The sequence below is a fragment of the Petaurus breviceps genome, unplaced genomic scaffold, assembly GCF_028583685.1.
Source record: "Petaurus breviceps papuanus isolate PSGF00001 unplaced genomic scaffold, PetGlider_PUasm1.0 91041, whole genome shotgun sequence".
Classification (NCBI taxonomy): Eukaryota; Metazoa; Chordata; class Mammalia; order Diprotodontia; family Petauridae; genus Petaurus; species Petaurus breviceps.
In genome coordinates this window covers 6,316,909-6,335,662 of record NW_027187400.1, presented here as the reverse complement: position 1 = coordinate 6,335,662, position 18,754 = coordinate 6,316,909, and the positions used below count along the sequence as shown (strand labels likewise).

Genomic DNA, 18,754 nt, shown 5'->3' with positions numbered 1-18,754 from the left:
TGTGATTGACCAAATGAATATACTTTGTTTACCGTGTTTCCCCGATAATAAGACCTATCCCGAAAATAAGCCCTCCCCTTACTGTGTAAGATTCCTCTAAAATAAGCCCTCCCCCGAAAATAAGCCCTATTGAGATTGCTACTGTAGTGAAGGTGATCCCCTGTGCTACACGCTACATTACGGTACCCTCTGTATGCACCGTGTCCCCCCTCCCCCCCCGTGAAACGCACGCCGCACTCCGAGCTGCATCCAATCAGAGCTGCAGCAGTGAGCGCGTCATCCTGTTCTTCCCCAGTGATTTGCTTACTGAATAAAGGTACATTTTTTTGTTCACATTTACCTGTTTATTAAAATTGCTGTCAATGTTCATTAAAATAAGCCCTCCCCTGAAAATAAGCCCTCTGGTGTTTTTCTGTCCAAAAAAATATAATAAGACAGTGTCTTATTATCGGGGAAACATGGTATGATTGGAAACTAATCTTAATCTCCACTTGAGGAGAGAGACTTTGTGATTGACTAAATGAATGTACTGCCCAAGAGTGGAGTAGTACTTGGAAATTATTGAATCACACTTGGTGAATGCTATATTTTGATTTTCTCTGTTCTGTGAATGTTTAGCCTTAATTTGTCACTGAATAAAATGGAGAGTTACTATGCTGGTATTCTGAACTGAATTGGAAGTTGCCTTTGCTTGGCATTACATCTTCTTAGCTGTATAGCTGGTTGATTTCTTCCATGAGCTGAGGTCTGTCTTCGTGCTACATGTCATGGGGTCTTATGAGGAAACCTAAACTTAAATGTGTGATCTGTGGTAATTAGGGCTTTACCTCATTTGACCACTGCTCTTACTGTTTTTCTCATTTTCCAAAAGAAGCAGTGGAGGGAACTTCTATGCTCAAGTGAAATTGTCTTTGAGGGAAGCATAACTCTCGGTTTGAATATTCTTGGGGAAAAGGGGCAAGCTTCACAATCAATTTTAGTTCAGTGTGGATTAGATTATAATGATTTAAAAGGTACTAAGTGAACTCATTTAATTTTGCAGTTGACTGGAATTTCCCAGGATGGCTGTGCAAGAGAAATATCCAGCTGGGAGGATTTCCCAAGCAAGTCCACCAGGTAAATATTCCAAAGTTTTCTCTGCCAAATCCCAACCCTGGCTATATTCTTTCATTTTTTTCAGGGGAAGAAGGAAAAAGACATAATTCACTAGTGTCAAAACTGAACAAATCCCATGGTAATGTTTGAAGTGAATTGTTACCTATGGAAAACTAAGTCTGAATGGATATTGACATGATATATGGAGGGTGGAACAAACAGTTGTGCATTCTTAACATGATGTTATTTGAAATAGCAACAGGTACTTCAGGCAGGAAGGGAGAGCGTATAGAATTATGTGACATAGAAAATAGCACTATTAATTGCTGTATTCTATGTTGGTTTTATAATCATATGGGCAGCCTGTTGTCTCCTGTCCCACAAGGATCCAAATTCCAGTTGGATGCCAGTGTATTCTGGTGGCTTCACTGGAGATCTGGGAATTTAACTATCAAAGCATCCCTTTCTCTATTTGTGAATTTTGCAGAGTTGCTTATGAAAGCTCACAGGCCACATTCCAAAAGGGAAACAAACAGCACTTGTTTTAAAAAGTATCTCCTTGTAGCAACAAGCACCCCAAGCGTCCTCAGGGTTTGCTGCCACCACAGGTTCTTGGATCTGCTTTGATAAAGGAAAGCAACTCAAAATGGGTTAACAAGCTTACTTTAATCAGTCAAACATGTATCCTTTACCTAGTTCAGGGGAAAGAGATCAGCACCCCGAACTTCAGAATATACAGACATAATTATCAAGACAAAAAAAACAGATCAAGTAGACAGATTTCCAAACTGTCCAACCATTACATCCATACCCAATCAACATCTGGGTTTTTCAAAGCTGGGGGGGGGGGCGCTCTGGACAATGGCTTCCCAGAATCCATATCAAATATCAAATCACAGAACACTTCTCAAAGTGAGCCCCCCAAAACAAAGCCTCACATCAGGGCTTATATAGCCTTCTTCTGGCTCAGAGAATGTAGCAACCTTATTGACCCACTGGCCAATCAAAAAGTATCTACTGAAAAACAAGCCTCCCACCCCAGGCTCCAGGTGCACTTTAGCCTAGGGGCAGGGAAGATCTTTAAATTTACATTCCCATTACACTCCTCTGACAACATACCTGTATAATTCAACAAATATTAAGTATCTGTTCTCTGTGGGGTTTTCTTCTTTTTTAGGATACCCTTCCATACATACCTCATGGAGCTTGTAGTCAAATAGGGTAACTTGTCAAGAACACAAAATAACATAAAAGTGTATGAGAGGTCCAAGCAGAGAGCTAAGTGACAGTATTAGAATGGGCAGGGAATGAACTTGAGACAGCCTTAGAAGTTAACAACAAATCAGTTTAAGTAACAGTGTATATACAATGCTGTATTTAGATCTAAATCTTTTCCTTTCCTTTTCTTTTTTCACTTTGTTCAAGAGCTACTGGAATAGAACATTTTTTGTTTTTTTTAATTAATTAATGCTTTTTGGAGGGGCAGTTGGGGTTAAGTGACTTGCCCAAGGTCACACGGCTAGTTTTTTTGTGTGTGTTAAGCTTCTGAGGCAATATTATCTTTTTTTTTTTTTGCCCCTTTTTGGTAGGGCAGTTGAGGTTAAGTGACTTGCCCAAGGTCACACGGCTAGAGTGTGTGTGTGTGTGTGTGTGTGTGTGTGTGTGTGTGTGTGTGTGTGAGGCTGGATTTGAACTCAGGTCCTCCTGACTCCAGGGCCAGTGCTCTACTCATTGCGCCACCTAGCTGCCCCTATTATCATTATTAAAAAAAAAAAACTTGAATTTTTTGATCACTTCATCTTTCTATGTCTCACATTCACTTGGGGGCCCTTCTGGCATTAACGTGGCATAAGATATAAGGGAAAATCCCAGCTTTCCGGATGATTATTTTAAGGTATGTGCATGTGGATGTATGTATGCATGCATGCAAGTACACATATGACCAAAACCAAACTCCTTATCTTTTTCTTAAACCTAGTCCTTTTCCTAATTTCCCTGCTTTTTTTCCAGCATACTAGCACCTTTCCAGGCATGCAGGTTCACAACCTCAGCTGACTCTTCTACCTTCATTATCTCCCACCACCATCCTACTTCAGGTCCTAATCATCTTTTTCCTGAACTATTGAAGTAACTTCCTAATAGGTCCCCCTGCCTCAAGTGTCCCCTTTCCAACCTGCTCTCCAAATGTCTACCACCTTAATGTTCCTAAGAATGACCATGTTGCTCCTCTGCTCAGAAAGAGCCAATCACTTCTTATTGCCTCTAAAGTCAAATGCAGACTCTGGCATTAAAAGACTTTCCCAATAAATTTCATCCTGTCTTTCTTGACTTTTTACATCCTACCCTTTTCCCCACATTCTGTGCTTCAGGCAAACTGACTGACTTCTGTTATTCTTCCTCCTCTCCCCCCCCCCCACTATTTCAACTCCAGGCACTGTACCCTTGAACAGGTTGTCTTCTCTTCCCCCCCATCAGTCCCAATTACTTGTAGCCTTGGGCAAGTCATTTTCTTAGGGCTCTATTTCTTTTTTTTTTTTTTTTTAAGCAATTGGGGTTAAGTAACTTGCTCAAGGTTACAAGGCTAGGTGTTTCTGGTTGGATGCTAAGTGTCTGAGCCTGGGATTCGATCTCCAGGTCTTCTCAACACTGGAGCCGGTGCTCTTACTCGCTGTGCTACCTGGCCGCCCCAGGGCTCTATTTCTTTATCTACAAAATGAAGGACTTTTTGAATGACTTTCTCTTGTATCTTGCCTTGGTGAGAAGAAATGATGGTGACTAAAGGGTAGTGTTAGACCAAGTTGATGGTATGGTGAAATTCTACTTGCCACACTTCAGCTTAATTCAACTTTAAAAATTTAATGTGCAGAGCATGGGCAGGAGGAAGAATTTAAAATGATACATAAGACAGGGTGCAGGCAATGTGGAAAGATTTGCAAAATGCTTCACATATTATCTCATTTATGAGTCTTTACATTTTGATGTAAGAACTATTTTTTATATCCAGTTTACAGATGAAGAAACAGGTTGCAGTTAAATGACTTGCCCAGGGTCACACAGCTAATAAATATTGGAGGTTAAATTTGAACCCAGGTCTTCCTCATCCAAGTCCCTAACTCCGGAGTCTGAAGACTTGGATTTGAATTGTACCTTATTAATTATGTGATTGTAGACAAGTCAGTTCATTTTCTTGAACTTCAGGGTTCCTAATCTGTATGATGAAACTATAAGCCTCACAGGCTTTTTATGAGAAAGTGCTTTGTAAACCTTCGATCACTATAAGATATGGGAGTTATTAGTAATATATACCTATCCCCTCAAAGAGTTTGTAGTCTAGTAGGGAGAATATGATACAGAAAAAAAAAAATCCTAATTTTTTTTTTTCCTTTTCTTACTTTGCATTTAAGCTTCAAATAAATTTTAAAACTTAAAAAAACCTTTATTATCTAAGGGCCTGATAATTTTCTACACCTCAGATTAAAACCCTAACTGTCCTGAAATCCTAATTTACTTTCTTTATTAGGCCTCAGTTTTGCAGCCTTGTGGGGGTCAGATAGAAGTAGGAGACCTAAGTTCACCCCAAGTGTCAGCCATTAGACTGTCAGAAAGAGAGCTGGTGTGGCAGTCAGCTTTTTGTTCCAAGCCTCCTGTTGGTGCTATGACCTTGACCAAGTCAGCGTCATCTCCCTGAGTCACAGTTTACTTAGCTGTAAATGAGGGAACTGAAGCCCTTCCAACTCTAGGTGTATGATTCATTCATGGGATGTGGGGATTGCTTCTGCTTATAATTGAGAGGGCAACCTATGATATAACTTATTAGGATCCTAGTATTTTATTGTGCTGTTATCCAAAATTTTCTTAACAATCTCTTTTTTAATTCACCCTTGTAAACCGTTGGTTTAAGGTATGGCCAGTGCAGAAACTCCTTTTCCCAATTAGGTTAGCAGCTTATCTGTGGTTAATAAGTCTTAGAGACTTCACTGAACCAGAACCAGTCTGGATCAGAGGTGTGTCTTGAACCCAAGTTTTACTGAATTCAGGATCAGCTCTCTACTTTCTCCACCATGCTACTTTTTTCCAAAATGATATATAATCAAAATGACATTCTAATTAGGCCAGAATAAAGCTGATGATGGGAAAGGCAATGTGATGTAGAAAAAAGAGGTTGTCTGGCACAGCGTCAGGAACCCTAGCTTTTAGCCCTGGCTAAACTTTGTCCATGGTAGTGGAGGAGGTTGGTTCCCTTTGGGCCTACTTTTCTAACTTTGAAATGAAGGTTTTGAACTAAATGACCCTTAAAGTCCCTTTCAACCTTATGGTTTAATTTTTTTCTTTGTATCCTTAGCACCTAGCACATTTACTGGTGCTTAGTAAACTCTTGAACGCTTGTTGGTTGGTTGATGGTTCAAAAATTTCTAGAACCTAAATTTTCTGAAAAACAGCCCTTTCATCTTGTATTTATCTGTGTATATGCTGTATTCCTGGAGTAGGGGGTAAGCTCTTTGAAAGGGCAGGAACTTTTTTGTTTTGACTTTTGTGTCCCCAGTGCCTAGCAGAGGTCCTGCACCCCTCTGGTCTAGATGTTCACTGAATGTTTGAATTCAATTGAATGTTAGTTCCCTATTCAGCATGGTTTTAGTTGCCCTCGGTATAAAATATAAACTCTTAAAACCAGCTTTCTAGATCCTCTAGAACAGGGGTGGGGAACCTGTGGACTCAGGCCACTTAAGAACCTAGAGGGCCATATGTTGCCTAGAGGCTGCAGGTTCCCCACCCCTGCTCTAGAACCTAGCCCTATTGATTTCTCCCATGTTTTTCTCCTACTTTTTTTTCTGAATTAGAACCCTCTGTTATAACCCCATTAGGCTCTTCACTATCCCAGGTTAATCCCTACTTTTTTGTGTGCTCAAGCTATTCCCTGATCTGATGTCACATGGGGAAGTTTTCCCATCACCTAAGTCTAGCAAAACCCTTTCTCTCTTTCAATGTCCAGCTAAAGTTCTATAAAGTCTACTCTGATTAATAATAATAATGCAAATTGCATGTAGTATTGTAAATGTTATCATTTTCACCCTTGTGATAAGATAGTAAAATATGATTATCACATTTTACAGATTAAAGAAACAGGTTAAATAATTGGGTCAAGATCACACAGCTAATGTATGTTGCGGCCAGGATTTAAACCTTGGTCTCTGCAGTCCATAGTCCAGTTCTCTTTTCACTATACTTTGCCACTTTAACTCATAGTAATATTGACCTTTCTATTCTCCAAATTCCCTCTGCCTATTGTCTGCATAATATTTTTTGCATTTAATCATATTCACATATCAGTTTACTGTTTCATTTATATATATATATATATATTTTATCTTTATTAGACTATAAACTCCCAATGGATCATCTCTTTTAATATTCTCCATAGCCCCAGCATGGTCCTAGGCACAGAACAAATAAAAGATAAATATTTGATCTCATTTGTAATAAGGTAGTTCTATGAGCTGGGATGGACATGAAAGGGTGGGCTGTTGGCTTTTGATTTAATATTCGGTATGAGTTTAAGGGTGATCTTTGCTAAATTATTTCAGTGAGTGATATACTGGGAATACACTAAAGGTGGGCAGTGGCACTTGTTTCAGATTCCAATTTGATTCAGAAGGGCAGTTCCTTGGGGACCGAATGGCAGACCCCAGTCATCTCAGAGCCATACAGAAGCCGCTTAAGCCGCTGCTCAAGCGTGGCGGACAGTGGGGACACAGCCATTGGCACATCATGTTCTGACATCGTTGAGGGTAAGTTTGGATTGTTAATGCGACTACTGACATTGTATTGCCTCTTTTAGATTGTGGTCGTGTGGTTTAGAGTGTTCATAAAGCCAGTCTAATCAGTTAACCAAGTCTGATCGTTTCTTCAAAATGTCTCTCACATCCAACTCTTTCCATTTCATTGTTAACACCGTACTCCACGTTTACCTGATGCCTAGACTATTGCAGTAACCTCCTCCTTGATCTCTCTGTCTCTCTCAGGTTAATTATCCTTTTAAAACACTGGTTTAACATTTTTTGTCACAATAATAGATTAGTATTTTAGGGATTTGTCATTTCTTTGGTGTGGGGGACCCCCTACCAGTGAAGATCCAACCTTGCCCTCCCTTAGTACAGAATTTTTACAAATTGCTGTTACCAGTTACCCAGTTGCCAGTCTTCTCTGTACTGGTTCTTGTAGTACACAGACTTGCAATCTGTCACAGGGCTTATATTCAGAATTCACTTTAATAGGAGCTTCCAGAGATTGTATTGACTGGTATGTCCTTGGGGAGAGCTTAGTGTCACCTACCCATGACTTTAGTAGAAGAACAGTAATCATAGCTCACATTTGTATAGCACTTCAGAGTTCCCTGCTCACTGACCTTCACTGGTTTCCTGTTGCTGAGAGAGCAAAGCTGAAACATGCAGGGCCTGCCACTATCCACAACAAACCCTCTTCTCTAGCCAGGCTAGTATTCTTGCTATCTGCTCATTCCCACCACTGTGCCTTTTCCCAAGTTGTTTTTCTCCTTTTCCATGAGATGTTAATTAGCCCTCCCTCAGACTGTGTCCATTCTTCACAGTCCACCTAAATTCCTGTGTTGTCCATAAGGCTTTTCCTATTATGTTGCCTTCCACAACAATCTTTCTTCTTTTGCTCACTCCTATAAAACTTATTTTCCATATTACTCACTTTGAATACTTATCAGTTCTGTATTGCCTTGGAAGGAGAATATGGAACCCCATTAATAGGATGTGGGAAACTCTCTTCATTAATAGAGCAACAGGCATTCTGGGTAGGCTGGATTTTCCCAGATGTCCTCTATGTATACCTCACTGAGTGGAACAAAATAGAGCTTTCTGGGTTACAGGATCTTGTGGGGGGAGCAGCATGGCTTTCACATAGGTTGGTGTAAATGGAATGATCTTGGGAAAACTGGAAATTCTTTATAGGGTAATTCAGTCAATCAATAAACATTTATTAAGTGCCTGTTATATGGCCAGGCACTGTGCGCTAAGCCCCCGAGATACAAAAAGAGACAAAGACAATCCTTGCTCTCAAGAAACTAACAGTCTAATGGGTGAGACAATAAATATACAGACAAGCTAGATACAAGCTATATGGGAAATAATTAACAAAGGGAAGGCACTAGAATTAAGAGGGGTTGGGAAAGGCTTCCTGTTAAAAATGGGATTTTAGTTGAGACTTAAAGGAAGCTAATTGGCAGAGTTGAGGAGGGAGAACATTCCAGACATGGGGGAAGCCAGAGAAAATGCCTATAGCCAAGAGTTAGGTATCTTGTTTGGGGAACAGCAGGTAGACAGTGTCACCGAATCAAAGAGTACTTGTCAAGGAAGTCAGGTATAAGAAGATTGGAAAGATAGGAGGTTTGAAGGGCTTTGAATCCCAAACAGAGGATTTTTGTATTTAATCCTGGAAGCAATAAGGAGCCATTGGAGTTTATTGAGTGAGAGAGAGATAGAGAGAGAGAGAGAGAGTGTGTGTGTGTGTGTGTGTGTGTGTGTTGACTGGACCTGCACTTTAGGAAAATCACCTTAGTGGGGAGAGAATTGAGGCAAGCAGACCTAACCAGGAGGCTTTTGAAAATAGTCCAGGCTTGGGGAAATGAAAGTCTTCACCAGAACCATGTCATTTTCAGAGGAGAGAAGACATATTCAACAGATGTTACAAAGATGATATGAAGGGGCAAAATAGTGAAGATCTGAGAATGATGTCTAGATTTCAAGCCTGAGGGACTGGAAGGATGGTGGTTTGCAGTTTGAGATGTCGGAAAGGCATTAGGAAATGAGAGATTGGAGGTCAGTAGAAGGTTAGTGCTGGGTAGGTAGATTTGAATCATTAGCATAGAGATAGTCATTAAATCCATGGGAACTGATGAGGTCACCAAGTGAAGCAGTATAGAGGGAAAAGAGAAGAGGCCCAGGACAGAACCCTGTGTGGGACATTGATGGTTAGAGGGCATGATCTGGATGAAGAGGCAGCAAAGGAGACTGAGCAATGGTGGTCAGATAGGGAGGAGGAGAACTAGAAAGGAGTGGTATCCTGGTAAGAGAGTATCAAGGTAGAGGGGGGATCAGCCATGTCAGAGACTTCAGAGAGGTCAAGAACAATACAGACTGAGAAAAGGCCATTGGATTTGGCCACTAAGAGATCATTAGTAACTTTGGAGAGAGCAGTTTCAAAGGAATGACAGGTTAGAAGCCAAATTGTAAGGGCTTAAGTAGAGAGTGAGAGGAGAGAAAGTGGAGGCACCTTTTGTTGATATACTTTGTGGGGAGTTTAGCTAGTAAGGGCAGAAGAGATACAGGATGATGGTGAGGGTGGCTCAAGTGAGGGTTAGGAGAGATATGGGCATGCTTATAGGGATCAGAGAATGAGCCAATGGACAGGGACAGATTGAAAATAAGTGATAGACTGGGGGGATGCCATAGGGGCAGTCTGTTGGAGATGGGATGGAATGGGATTGCTGAGCAGGTAGAAGGGCTAGCCCTGGTAAGGAGTTGCAGCCACTTCATGTGAGAGGTAAAGGAGGAGAGGGGGCAAAAGGCATCTGAGGAAGAGGGAGTTCACAACAAATGGCTTGAATGTTTTCTGTAAAATAGGAGGTAAGGCTCTCAGTGGTGGGGGGAGGAAGAACCAGGAGAAGTCAGGAAGGATGAAAAGGTTTGGAAGAACAACTGTGGAGAGTTGGATAGTGGGCAGATAAGGGGGGTGTGGTAGGACTGCCTGGCAGCGGGGAGGGCCCAGGGGTTTTGTGTACCATAAATTTGTAGTGGACCCAAGAACAATCATGTGGTTTTCCTCTTTTCAGTGTCATGCAAAAGAGAAAAGGCAGTAAATGGTGGGAGTGATTCAAGGATGAGGCTTGGTGGGGCATAATTGGTAAAGCCAGATGACAAGGGGACCAATGATTCAAGAGACAGGACAATGTGGAATTGCATTGGTTCACCAAGGGATCATGATGTGGAAAAGAGGAGAAAGTAGTTAGTGCAGAGAGGAGGTGGCTTGGGAGAGAATTGAGAGGACAAGGGATTTGAGGTCACAGTGTGGACAAGGAGTAGGGTTTTGTAAAGGAAGGCAGAGAGATTGGTGAAAAGCTAATAGGTTTTGGTTGGATAAGGAGATTTTGGAATTCCTGAATTCAGAAGGTGGTGAGTTTATGGTTGATGGCAAGATCAAGGTTATGACTATTTTTATGTATGGCTGAGGTGGGGAAGTAGAATGAGAGCTCCTGTGGAGATCATGGGAAGTGAGTAGGTTAAGGAACTGAGTGGTTAGGGAGTTGGAAGTTGAGCCCATATGTATGTTGAAGACCCCTAGTTTGAGGGGAGGAGTTGGGGAGAAAAAATTGTGAGCCAGGTGTCAGATTGATTGAGGAAGGAAGGGAAATGACCAGGGGCTAGGGGTAGAGTGGGTAGATGACAGCTTTCAGGATTGTGGTTGGATGGTAGGTAAGAATAGTATGAAGCTCAAAGGAGAAGTTACTAAGTGATGATGGGACTGATCAGAGGGATGTGTTGTTGGGGTAAGTCATGATCCTTGTTACTCAGTTTTTCCCACGTGCTGCCACTCCAGTGATCATGATTGCAATTTCAGAGCAGGCAGAAACTTTGACTTGCTCCTTTTAGCTCTCTCTTAATGTCTGTGTTCTGGTCATGGTATACACTCAATACTGATTGAATGAATGAAAAGATATGATGCAGTCATTCAAAAATTTTAATAATGGATTTGGTACCTTATAAAATATTTCCTTTAAAAAAATTTCATTTCCCCTACTGTTAGTTATGAGCTACCTAGAATTTAAAAATCAAGTTGTTTTTTAGAGTTGTGTGCAAATTAAATAGTCTTAGGGAACTTCAGTGCTGACTGGACCCTTAGAAATCATCTGGTCCCATTCTTAGCTGAGACATGAAAGCCCCTGACAATGCCTTCTTTTGGATACCTCCAATGCCTGGGAGTTCATTACTTTACTTTCATTCTTTATCTTCCATGCCACTCCCACCCCCAGTTTTGACTACTGTAATTGTTTATACTGAACTGAAACCTTCCTCCCTGTAACTTCACACTGATTGATCATAGTTCTTCAGTCTAAGGTTTACTGGAACAAATCTCATTCCTTGTTTGCATTACCTTTCAAATGTTTGAAGACAGTAATCATGACCTCATCAGTCTCTCAGGCTAAAGAATACATAGAATGATTAGGTATTAGAGGTCTTAGGGACTTTAAAGGTCACCTAATCTAGCCCATTCTTTTTATATATATGGAAACAGATCCAGAGATTAAGTGAAATCAGTAAGTATCCAAGAGACTAGCTGGGTTCAGGGGAAATAGACTTAATAGGAAGAAAAGCTGAAAATCGTGACCGTAGGCTTTAGTGCATTGACAGTAGGCGAGCAAAATTAAAAACACAGTGTGCTTTAGTGTTGCTGGAGTGAAACCTGAGAGTTACTAAGAATAACTTCACATTTCCATGTGAAGCCAGGTTTGGGCTGTGTGAACCAGAACAGCCACAGGCTCATGCACCATGCCCCCTTGCTGCCCTGGGCACTGAAGGAGACAAGACTTCATTTGTTTTCTAGGGTAGTTGTTTCATGCTTACATTCACGTAGCAGTGGCAGAAGTCACTGGGGTGACAACGTGGTATTTATTTGTGCCATGGATTTAGAGGAAATTTCTTTTTGATGGAGTTATGGCTGGTGGTTGCTGATCTATGAGGGGAACTGATTCTTCTCTTCTTTTGGGATCCCTTCAATAAGTATTTTTTTAAACAGCCTTAATTTCTTGACTAGGAAGATGCCATCTCTGGGGGTACAGGGAGTGGAATGTAACTTCAGAGGAAGGCCTGGAGATGTGGCTGTAGAAGCAGCCAATGCTGCCTTTTGTGGCTTTACCTTGGCAAGTAGCAGTTGAGCTCCTGGAACTCACGCCACTGTTCTAAGTTGATGTCCCTTTCTCTGCAGCAACTGAACTTGGGAAGGCTTGATGCTTTTTTCCTGGCTCATAGAAGGCTCTTCTTTCTCCAGAGTTTTGCAGCTCCAGTGGCAGCTCATCCTTCCAGCCCATCAAAAGCCAAGTAACCATTCCTACAGCACATGTGATACCATCTACTTTGGGGACCTCTCCAGTCAAGCCAACTTCCACCCAGACAGGGTTCGTTTCTTCCAAACTGCCTGTGTCAGGATTGTCTGAAAATGTGGGACTGCACCGGAATGGAGATCTTGGCACTATGAAAAGATCTCCGGGCCTGCCCAGGGATCTCATGTACCTCTGTGGAACTCCTGGGGAAAATGGAATTGAACAGTCCTGGTTTCCTGCTTTGGGCCATGAAAGAGAAGAGGAGATGAGGAAGTTTGATACTCCCAACATGGAGCCAACCCTCAACCAGTCGGTACTGATGGAAACACTGTATTCAGATCCCTACTACCAATTCCACCTGCAAAATCCAACAGCTGAGACAGGCAAGGAGTTGTACAAGGTGCTACCTGAGACAAAGAAGAGCCCAGGTGTTGGGGCTGGATGTGAACGGAATGGGACCCATACCATTGCTGGTGGGCTGCTTCAGGCAGCATCTGGCTTCCCAAAGCCTCTCCAGTCTCAGGGGTGGCTGCAAGGCCCTGACACTTGGCATTCCCAGGAACAGTCTTGTGAACTGAGCACATGCCAACAGCAGCTAGAGTCAATTCGGTTACAGATGGAACAAATGAAGGTAAAGATCCCTTTTCTTGTTACTGTAATAATATCTTTGTTAAGACCTGGTGTAGTGAAAATATTGGATTTGAGGCAAGAGACTTAGGTTTAAAAGTCCTGGCTCTGATGCCTACTGGCTAGCTGGGGGGAGTCACTTAACACTCTATAAGCCTGTTGTCTTATCTGTAAGATGGGAGAAATCTTAGTAGCACTACCTGTGTATAGTAGAAAGAGTACTAGATTTGGAGCTCTAAGAACAGAGTTTGAGTTCTGGTTCTGCCACTTACTAGCTATATGACCTTAGGTTGCTTTTCCCATCTAGATTTTGCTTTCTTTATCTGTCAAATGAGGGAGTTGGACTAGTGGAACTCTTAGGCCCCTTCCAGATCTAAAGCCTCCAATCCTACACCTACCACATCGGGCATTGCCAGAAAAATCCTTTGTAAATCTTGAAGTGCTTTAGAAATGTACATCGCTGGAGGTGCAATGTGATGTTAGTCATTCTTGAGCACTTACTTACTAAAGGTCTTCACAGCCATAGGTACTGTCTACCTCCTTGAATTATTTAGGTTTTGCCCTCAGTACTTATAGTTCACTTAGCACAGCCAGAAAAAGAAAGAAAAGATTACTTATCCTGGAGTTGGAGAAGTTGGACAAAAGAAAGCTTTGAGACCACTGGTTCTTAATAGACAGAAGTTTATAAGAAAAGAGAGTTAACTAGGAGAAAGACAAAAAGGCTTCAGCTGTAAGAGGAACTATTTCACAGAAATCCAAATGCTGCTGGATGTGATGCCATAAGTATGTGCACCATATTGTTTCCAAAGTTCTTTTAACTCTCTAATTTAATTCTTACAACATTCTTGTGAGCTGGAAAGACAGGAGCTGTTAGTCTCATTTTATAAATAAGGAAAGCAGTTAGCCAAGGTCACACACCTAATGTGGATTGCAGCCCAAATTTGAACCCATTTTTTTCAGACTTCAGACCCGTGGTGTTTTTCCAGTTCTCTACTTCTTCCATTGAAGTGGGTGGGGGTGGTAGAAAGAAGAATTCATAGCCCCTGGATGATAGGAACAAACTCAGCTGTGTGATTTGTCTCTGTTAGCAGATAAAGCCTGACCTTTCCTTAGGCCTCAGAGCCTTGCTTGGGGGCAGGGGAGTATATAGCTTGCAGGCAGACCCCTCCTTATGAGTTTCTTCCAATCCTGAAAGAGAGCTAAAATTAGCCAGTAAACACAGGGTTCACTGAGACCCAGTCAAAACAGAGCTCTGCTGAAGATCATGCTGCCCAGTGACCAGGTGTTTATCGTGGCTTTTCTGTCATTTCAGTTCAGCCAACTTTAATAAGGACCTCTGCTGTCTACCATCTCTGTTTAGGCATTGGAGACCAGAAGATAGAATAAGGCCCAGATCCTTAGGGAGTTTAGAGCAATGGGTGGGGTAAAGGGATGGAAATAGGCACACATACAAATATCTGGTCCAAGGCAGAGCTAGTGGAGTACAAAGCACAGACCTAAACCATGTGCCCTGAGAAATTGGAGAAAGAAGTCATTGTTCATCTGGGGGATATATGGAAAGGTTTTATGGAGGAGGCAGGCCTTGAAAGAAAGGCAGGCATTCAGTACACAGTGAGGAGCCCCTTCTGGTCATGGGGGACAGGACGGGTAGTGGGAGCAGAGCCTCAGGGAGACGAAATGGATGGTGAGAGGAGCTGGTCCAGTTTGACTGGAATGTCACTTAGACATAGGAGGAAGGACACCGACACCCTGGAGCCTGTGCTCAGTTAGGTGACCAACATGAGGAAGTCACTTCATAAGACTGGTTAGCTCACCAAAGAAGAGACTTAAGGGAGACACTGTAACTTTCTTCACAAGGTGGGTCCTTAGTAAATGCTTATTGATTGGTTCTAGTGTTTGAAGGGCTACAGTGGAAAAAGAATTGGACTTTTTCTTTGACACCAGAGGGCAGAACTAGAAGAGTGGGTAGAAGTTGCAGAGAAGCAGATTTTGACTCATTATATAGAAAAAAAATCTTCCTTTAAAAAAATTTTTTTTGAGACAATTGGGGTGAAGTGACTTGCCCACGGTCACACAGCTTGTGTCTGAGGCCAGATTTGAACTCAGGTCATGCTGATTCCAGGACTGGTGTGCTGTCCACTCTGCCACCTAGCTGCCCTCTTCCTATAAATTAATGTCCCGGTGTGGAATTGGGTGGCCTTGTTAGGTGGGGAACCCCCACCTAGATAGAGATCTTAAAGCAGAAGCTTGAATGCCTTTCCTGGATATCATAGAAGTAGTTGCTTTCCAAATAGGGTTTCGACTAAAGGTGCCTTCCAACCATGAGAACTGTCTGGAAAAGAAGAGGGGTGAGATTGTGGAAGGCATTGAATGCTAGATGTAAGTTTATACTTCATTTTGGGTGGGTAGAAAAGAGGCCCTGAAGGATTCTGAGTTGTGACATCAGCCACTTACCATGACTTGCTTGTTTTCAGCTTCAGAATGGAGCCACTTGCCACCACCCTGCAGCTTACACTCCTTCTCTGCCAGCCCTGGACCCAGCCCAGTGGGTGAGCATCCTGAACAGCAATGAGAGCCTCCTCAAGGAAAAGGATCTCCTTATCAACAAGTAAGGGTGGAGGGGAGAGGCCTCTGAGATACTCTCAGTGCTTAGTGGCAAAAGAGCTGGCTTTGATAACTAACCTGTTCTCTAACATTACATGGGGTATGTCTCTTTGGTGGCTGATGGGAAGTACTTCTAGTAGATGTTTAACTCACTCATCTTTAGTTATTTGTCCCTAGTCCCAGAAATCTTTTTTCCTTCTTCCCTTCTCCTATCATCAGCCAGACCTTGAGATTCTCATCTCAGTTAAGTAGGACTGATTGTTCCTATCTCTAGTGAAAGGGAAGGCTCCGATTTCAGGCAGGCTATCACTCAAGAAGGTTACTTTGATGTGTGCCTGTGGTTTACTTTGCAGACAGAGGCAGCATATCTCTCAGTTGGAACAGAAAGTCCGTGAGAGTGAGCTTCAAGTCCACAGTGCCCTGTTGGGCCGTCCTGCCCACTATGGGGATGTCTGCATGCTGAGGCTGCAAGTAAGTAGTGACCACCGAGAGTCCCACGTTCAGCCAGTGCTCCAGGCTCTGTGCTCAGGCTCCTGGGTGGCCATGTGCCTGTGTGTGTGTGTCTGGGTTGTGATGGGAGCTGGGGTGGGGATGGGGAAGTTCTGGGGAAGGTTGATACAAAGATACAGTAACTGCCCTTAAACCGCTCATGTTTTGGAGAGACAGTGTGATGTAGTGGAAAGAACACTGGATTTCAAATCAGGAGAGACCTGGGGCTCAAGTGCCAATTCTGCCTCCAACACCTCCCATTATAATATTAAAAGCAAATCGCTTTCCCTCTTATCTCAGTTTTCTCATCTGTAAAATGGAAATAATAAAGTACTACTTAAGGTCCTTGTGAAGATCCAGTTGGACAGTAAATATACATCGCTTTGCAGACCTTTTAGTGCTATGAATATATCAAATATTGTTGTAGGGAACACGCACACACACACACGTGCTTCAGTCTTTACCATAATATGAAATAAAATTTGAAGTTCAATAGGAAAAAATAAAAGGTACCGTGGCAGCTCCCAGGAGGGAGTGGTCAGAGGAGAGCTTCCGAGACTTCAGGAGTGAGGAGGCAAGGCCTTTCGAATAGTGTGAAGGGCCCTAAAAAACAGGGAGAAGGGATTTTTGAGACCCAACTGACCTTCCTCTTCCATCTTCCTTTTTATTTTACAGATGAGGGGGAGGGAAGGGAATAAGAATTTAAATAGCTCCTACCCTTTGTGTCCGGCTCTCTGCTGTGCAATGTGACTAATAGCTCATTTTGAGGTGAAGAAATAGCTTCCCTGAAGTTTAGAGGTCAGAGCAGCAGAGCTGGGCTACTGAGGCAGGGGCACTGGGCTTGGCGTCAGCAGGAGCTGGGTTCTAATCCCGCGTGAGACACTTGCTAATTGTGTGACCACAGAAGGTCACTTGACTTCCCTCTATAGTGAGGCCTCTAAAGATCCTTCTGGCTCCAAATCTGTGCAGCTAATCCAGTCTTCTTTCCACTATGCCAAATTCCCAGCAAATGCAGGCAGTGGCAGAGGTCAGGTGTAACAACAAGCAGGCTTGGCTTCATTTTTGTTGTTGTTTGTTTTTTAACCTACAAAGCAAACTGATTAGAAGTGGGAAGAGGCAGCTGTCATTCTGAGGCAAGAGTTATGGGGAACTGAGGCCCTTTGGATTCTATGTTACCTCTCAGCCACACTTGATTTCCCACCTATCTGCTGAGTCCAGGACATTTTCTGGTCATTCATCCACATTGACTTGGAAACCCAGTACCTCTGTGATTTTGGGCAAGTCACTTCATTTCCTTAGACCACAATTTCTTCATCTCTAAAATGAAGATGATCTCTAAAAGTGCCTTCTATTTCTAAATCCTCTTTTTCTGTGAAGGGATTCTTCAACAATTGGAGGGAGAGAGAAAGAGTGAGTGAGTGTGTGTGTGTGTGTGTGTGTGTGTGTGTGTGTGTCTGTCTGTCTGTCTGTCTGTCTGTCTACAGCCAGGAACTAAGGCACTTGTCACAAGTAGGACATCTCTCTGGCAGGAGCTGCAGCGAGAGAACACTTTCCTCCGAGCACAGTTTGCACAGAAAACAGAGGCTCTCAGTAGAGAAAGGATGGAGCTTGAAAAGAAACTGTCTGCCTCCGAAGTGGATGCCCAGCTCATCCGGGAGTCCCTCCGGGTGGCATTGCAGAAACATTCAGAAGAAGGAAAGAAACAAGAAGAAAGGGTGAGTGCTAGTGGGGCTGCGTTCTGATTGGGAAGGGTTTCGGAGTCAGCCAGAGACAAGGGGGTGGGGTTCCTTCCTGCCAAGGCCATGATTCTGGTGGCCATGCAAGGAGCAGATGTGAGCCAGATAAATTTGGACCCTCCCAGGTGGGGTGGGGTGGGGGGCTCCCAAGACTGTGCCTGCTGCACAGCAGTGCTAGTTGCCTGCTCTTCAGACTGGTTACCTATCCTGAGGTAAACAGAGTAGTAACTTGGGCATTCCCCACTGTTCACTCCCCCATTCTCTCTGTACCTCTTGCCAGCTGGCAGAGGAGAGAAGCAGTTACACCATTCATCATTGTTTCCAGGGGTGTAAACACACCTGGGTTCCAATTGCTTGGTTTTCTTCCTCCCACAGACTGAAAATGGAGAAAAGTTTACTTTTGCAGCTACTTAGAGAGCTTAGAATCTTTGTCAGCATACTTCTAATTGCCCTGAAGGATAACTGGAGACCATGGAAGCTGGCTCATTTCCTTTGGCTCTTTTCTCCCGTTCCTCTGATCCATACTTTCTAAAGTGTCTATATTCTTAGAATTCTTAGAGGCCACAGAGAGTAGCAGAAAGAACAGTGGGCCAATGTTGAAGCAGGAGACTCTGGCCCAGATCCTGGCGCTTTCACTTGGTGTCTGTGTGGTCATGGCACAACATTTCTCTTCTCTCTCCTTCAGGTTCCTCCTGTAAAAAAGGGTAAATGGTGTACTGCTTTCTTACCTCATAGGCTTGTCGTGCCCAGAGTACTTTGTAAACCATGGACCATTAGAGAAATAGGAGTTACCTAACAGCTTTTTGGCTGTAAACAGTGATAGTTTCACCTGAGACAGTGCCATCAGCTCATTTATGAGTCATTCTTTGGTCACGTCTTCCCCTGTAGTCTGTCAAGTGCTTCCTTTGAGATCACTGAGTCTGTTTCTCTTTCACTGGCTTTTTTTTTTTTTTGCTTCCCTTTTGGTTGTGTCTTCTAAAAATACATATAACTTTACTTCCGTAGTACTTTCTGGTTAACAAAGTACTTTTTCCATGGCAATATTTTAAGGTGGGTAGTGTATGTATTATTATCCCCATTTTAC

The 18,754-nt window shown here is 42.8% G+C and overlaps 1 protein-coding gene across 4 annotated transcripts in view; it reads left to right on the top strand.

Moving 5' to 3' along the window:
- CEP85 (centrosomal protein 85) overlaps positions 1-18,754 on the top strand; it is a 44,219-nt gene that overhangs the window by 13,623 nt on the left and 11,842 nt on the right. For 2 of the 4 annotated variants that reach the window (XM_069078808.1, XM_069078810.1), the window contains exons 2-7: positions 1,043-1,116; positions 6,729-6,881; positions 12,163-12,845; positions 15,316-15,449; positions 15,799-15,916; positions 17,464-17,649. In XM_069078808.1, the coding sequence (XP_068934909.1) occupies positions 1,062-1,116; positions 6,729-6,881; positions 12,163-12,845; positions 15,316-15,449; positions 15,799-15,916; positions 17,464-17,649 (1,329 nt within the window). In that variant the 5' untranslated portion in view covers positions 1,043-1,061. Of the gene's footprint in view, positions 1-1,042; positions 1,117-6,728; positions 6,882-12,099; positions 12,846-15,315; positions 15,450-15,798; positions 15,917-17,463; positions 17,650-18,754 lie in introns of those variants that run through there. The other 2 variants (XM_069078809.1, XM_069078811.1) reach the window with 2 other exon arrangements.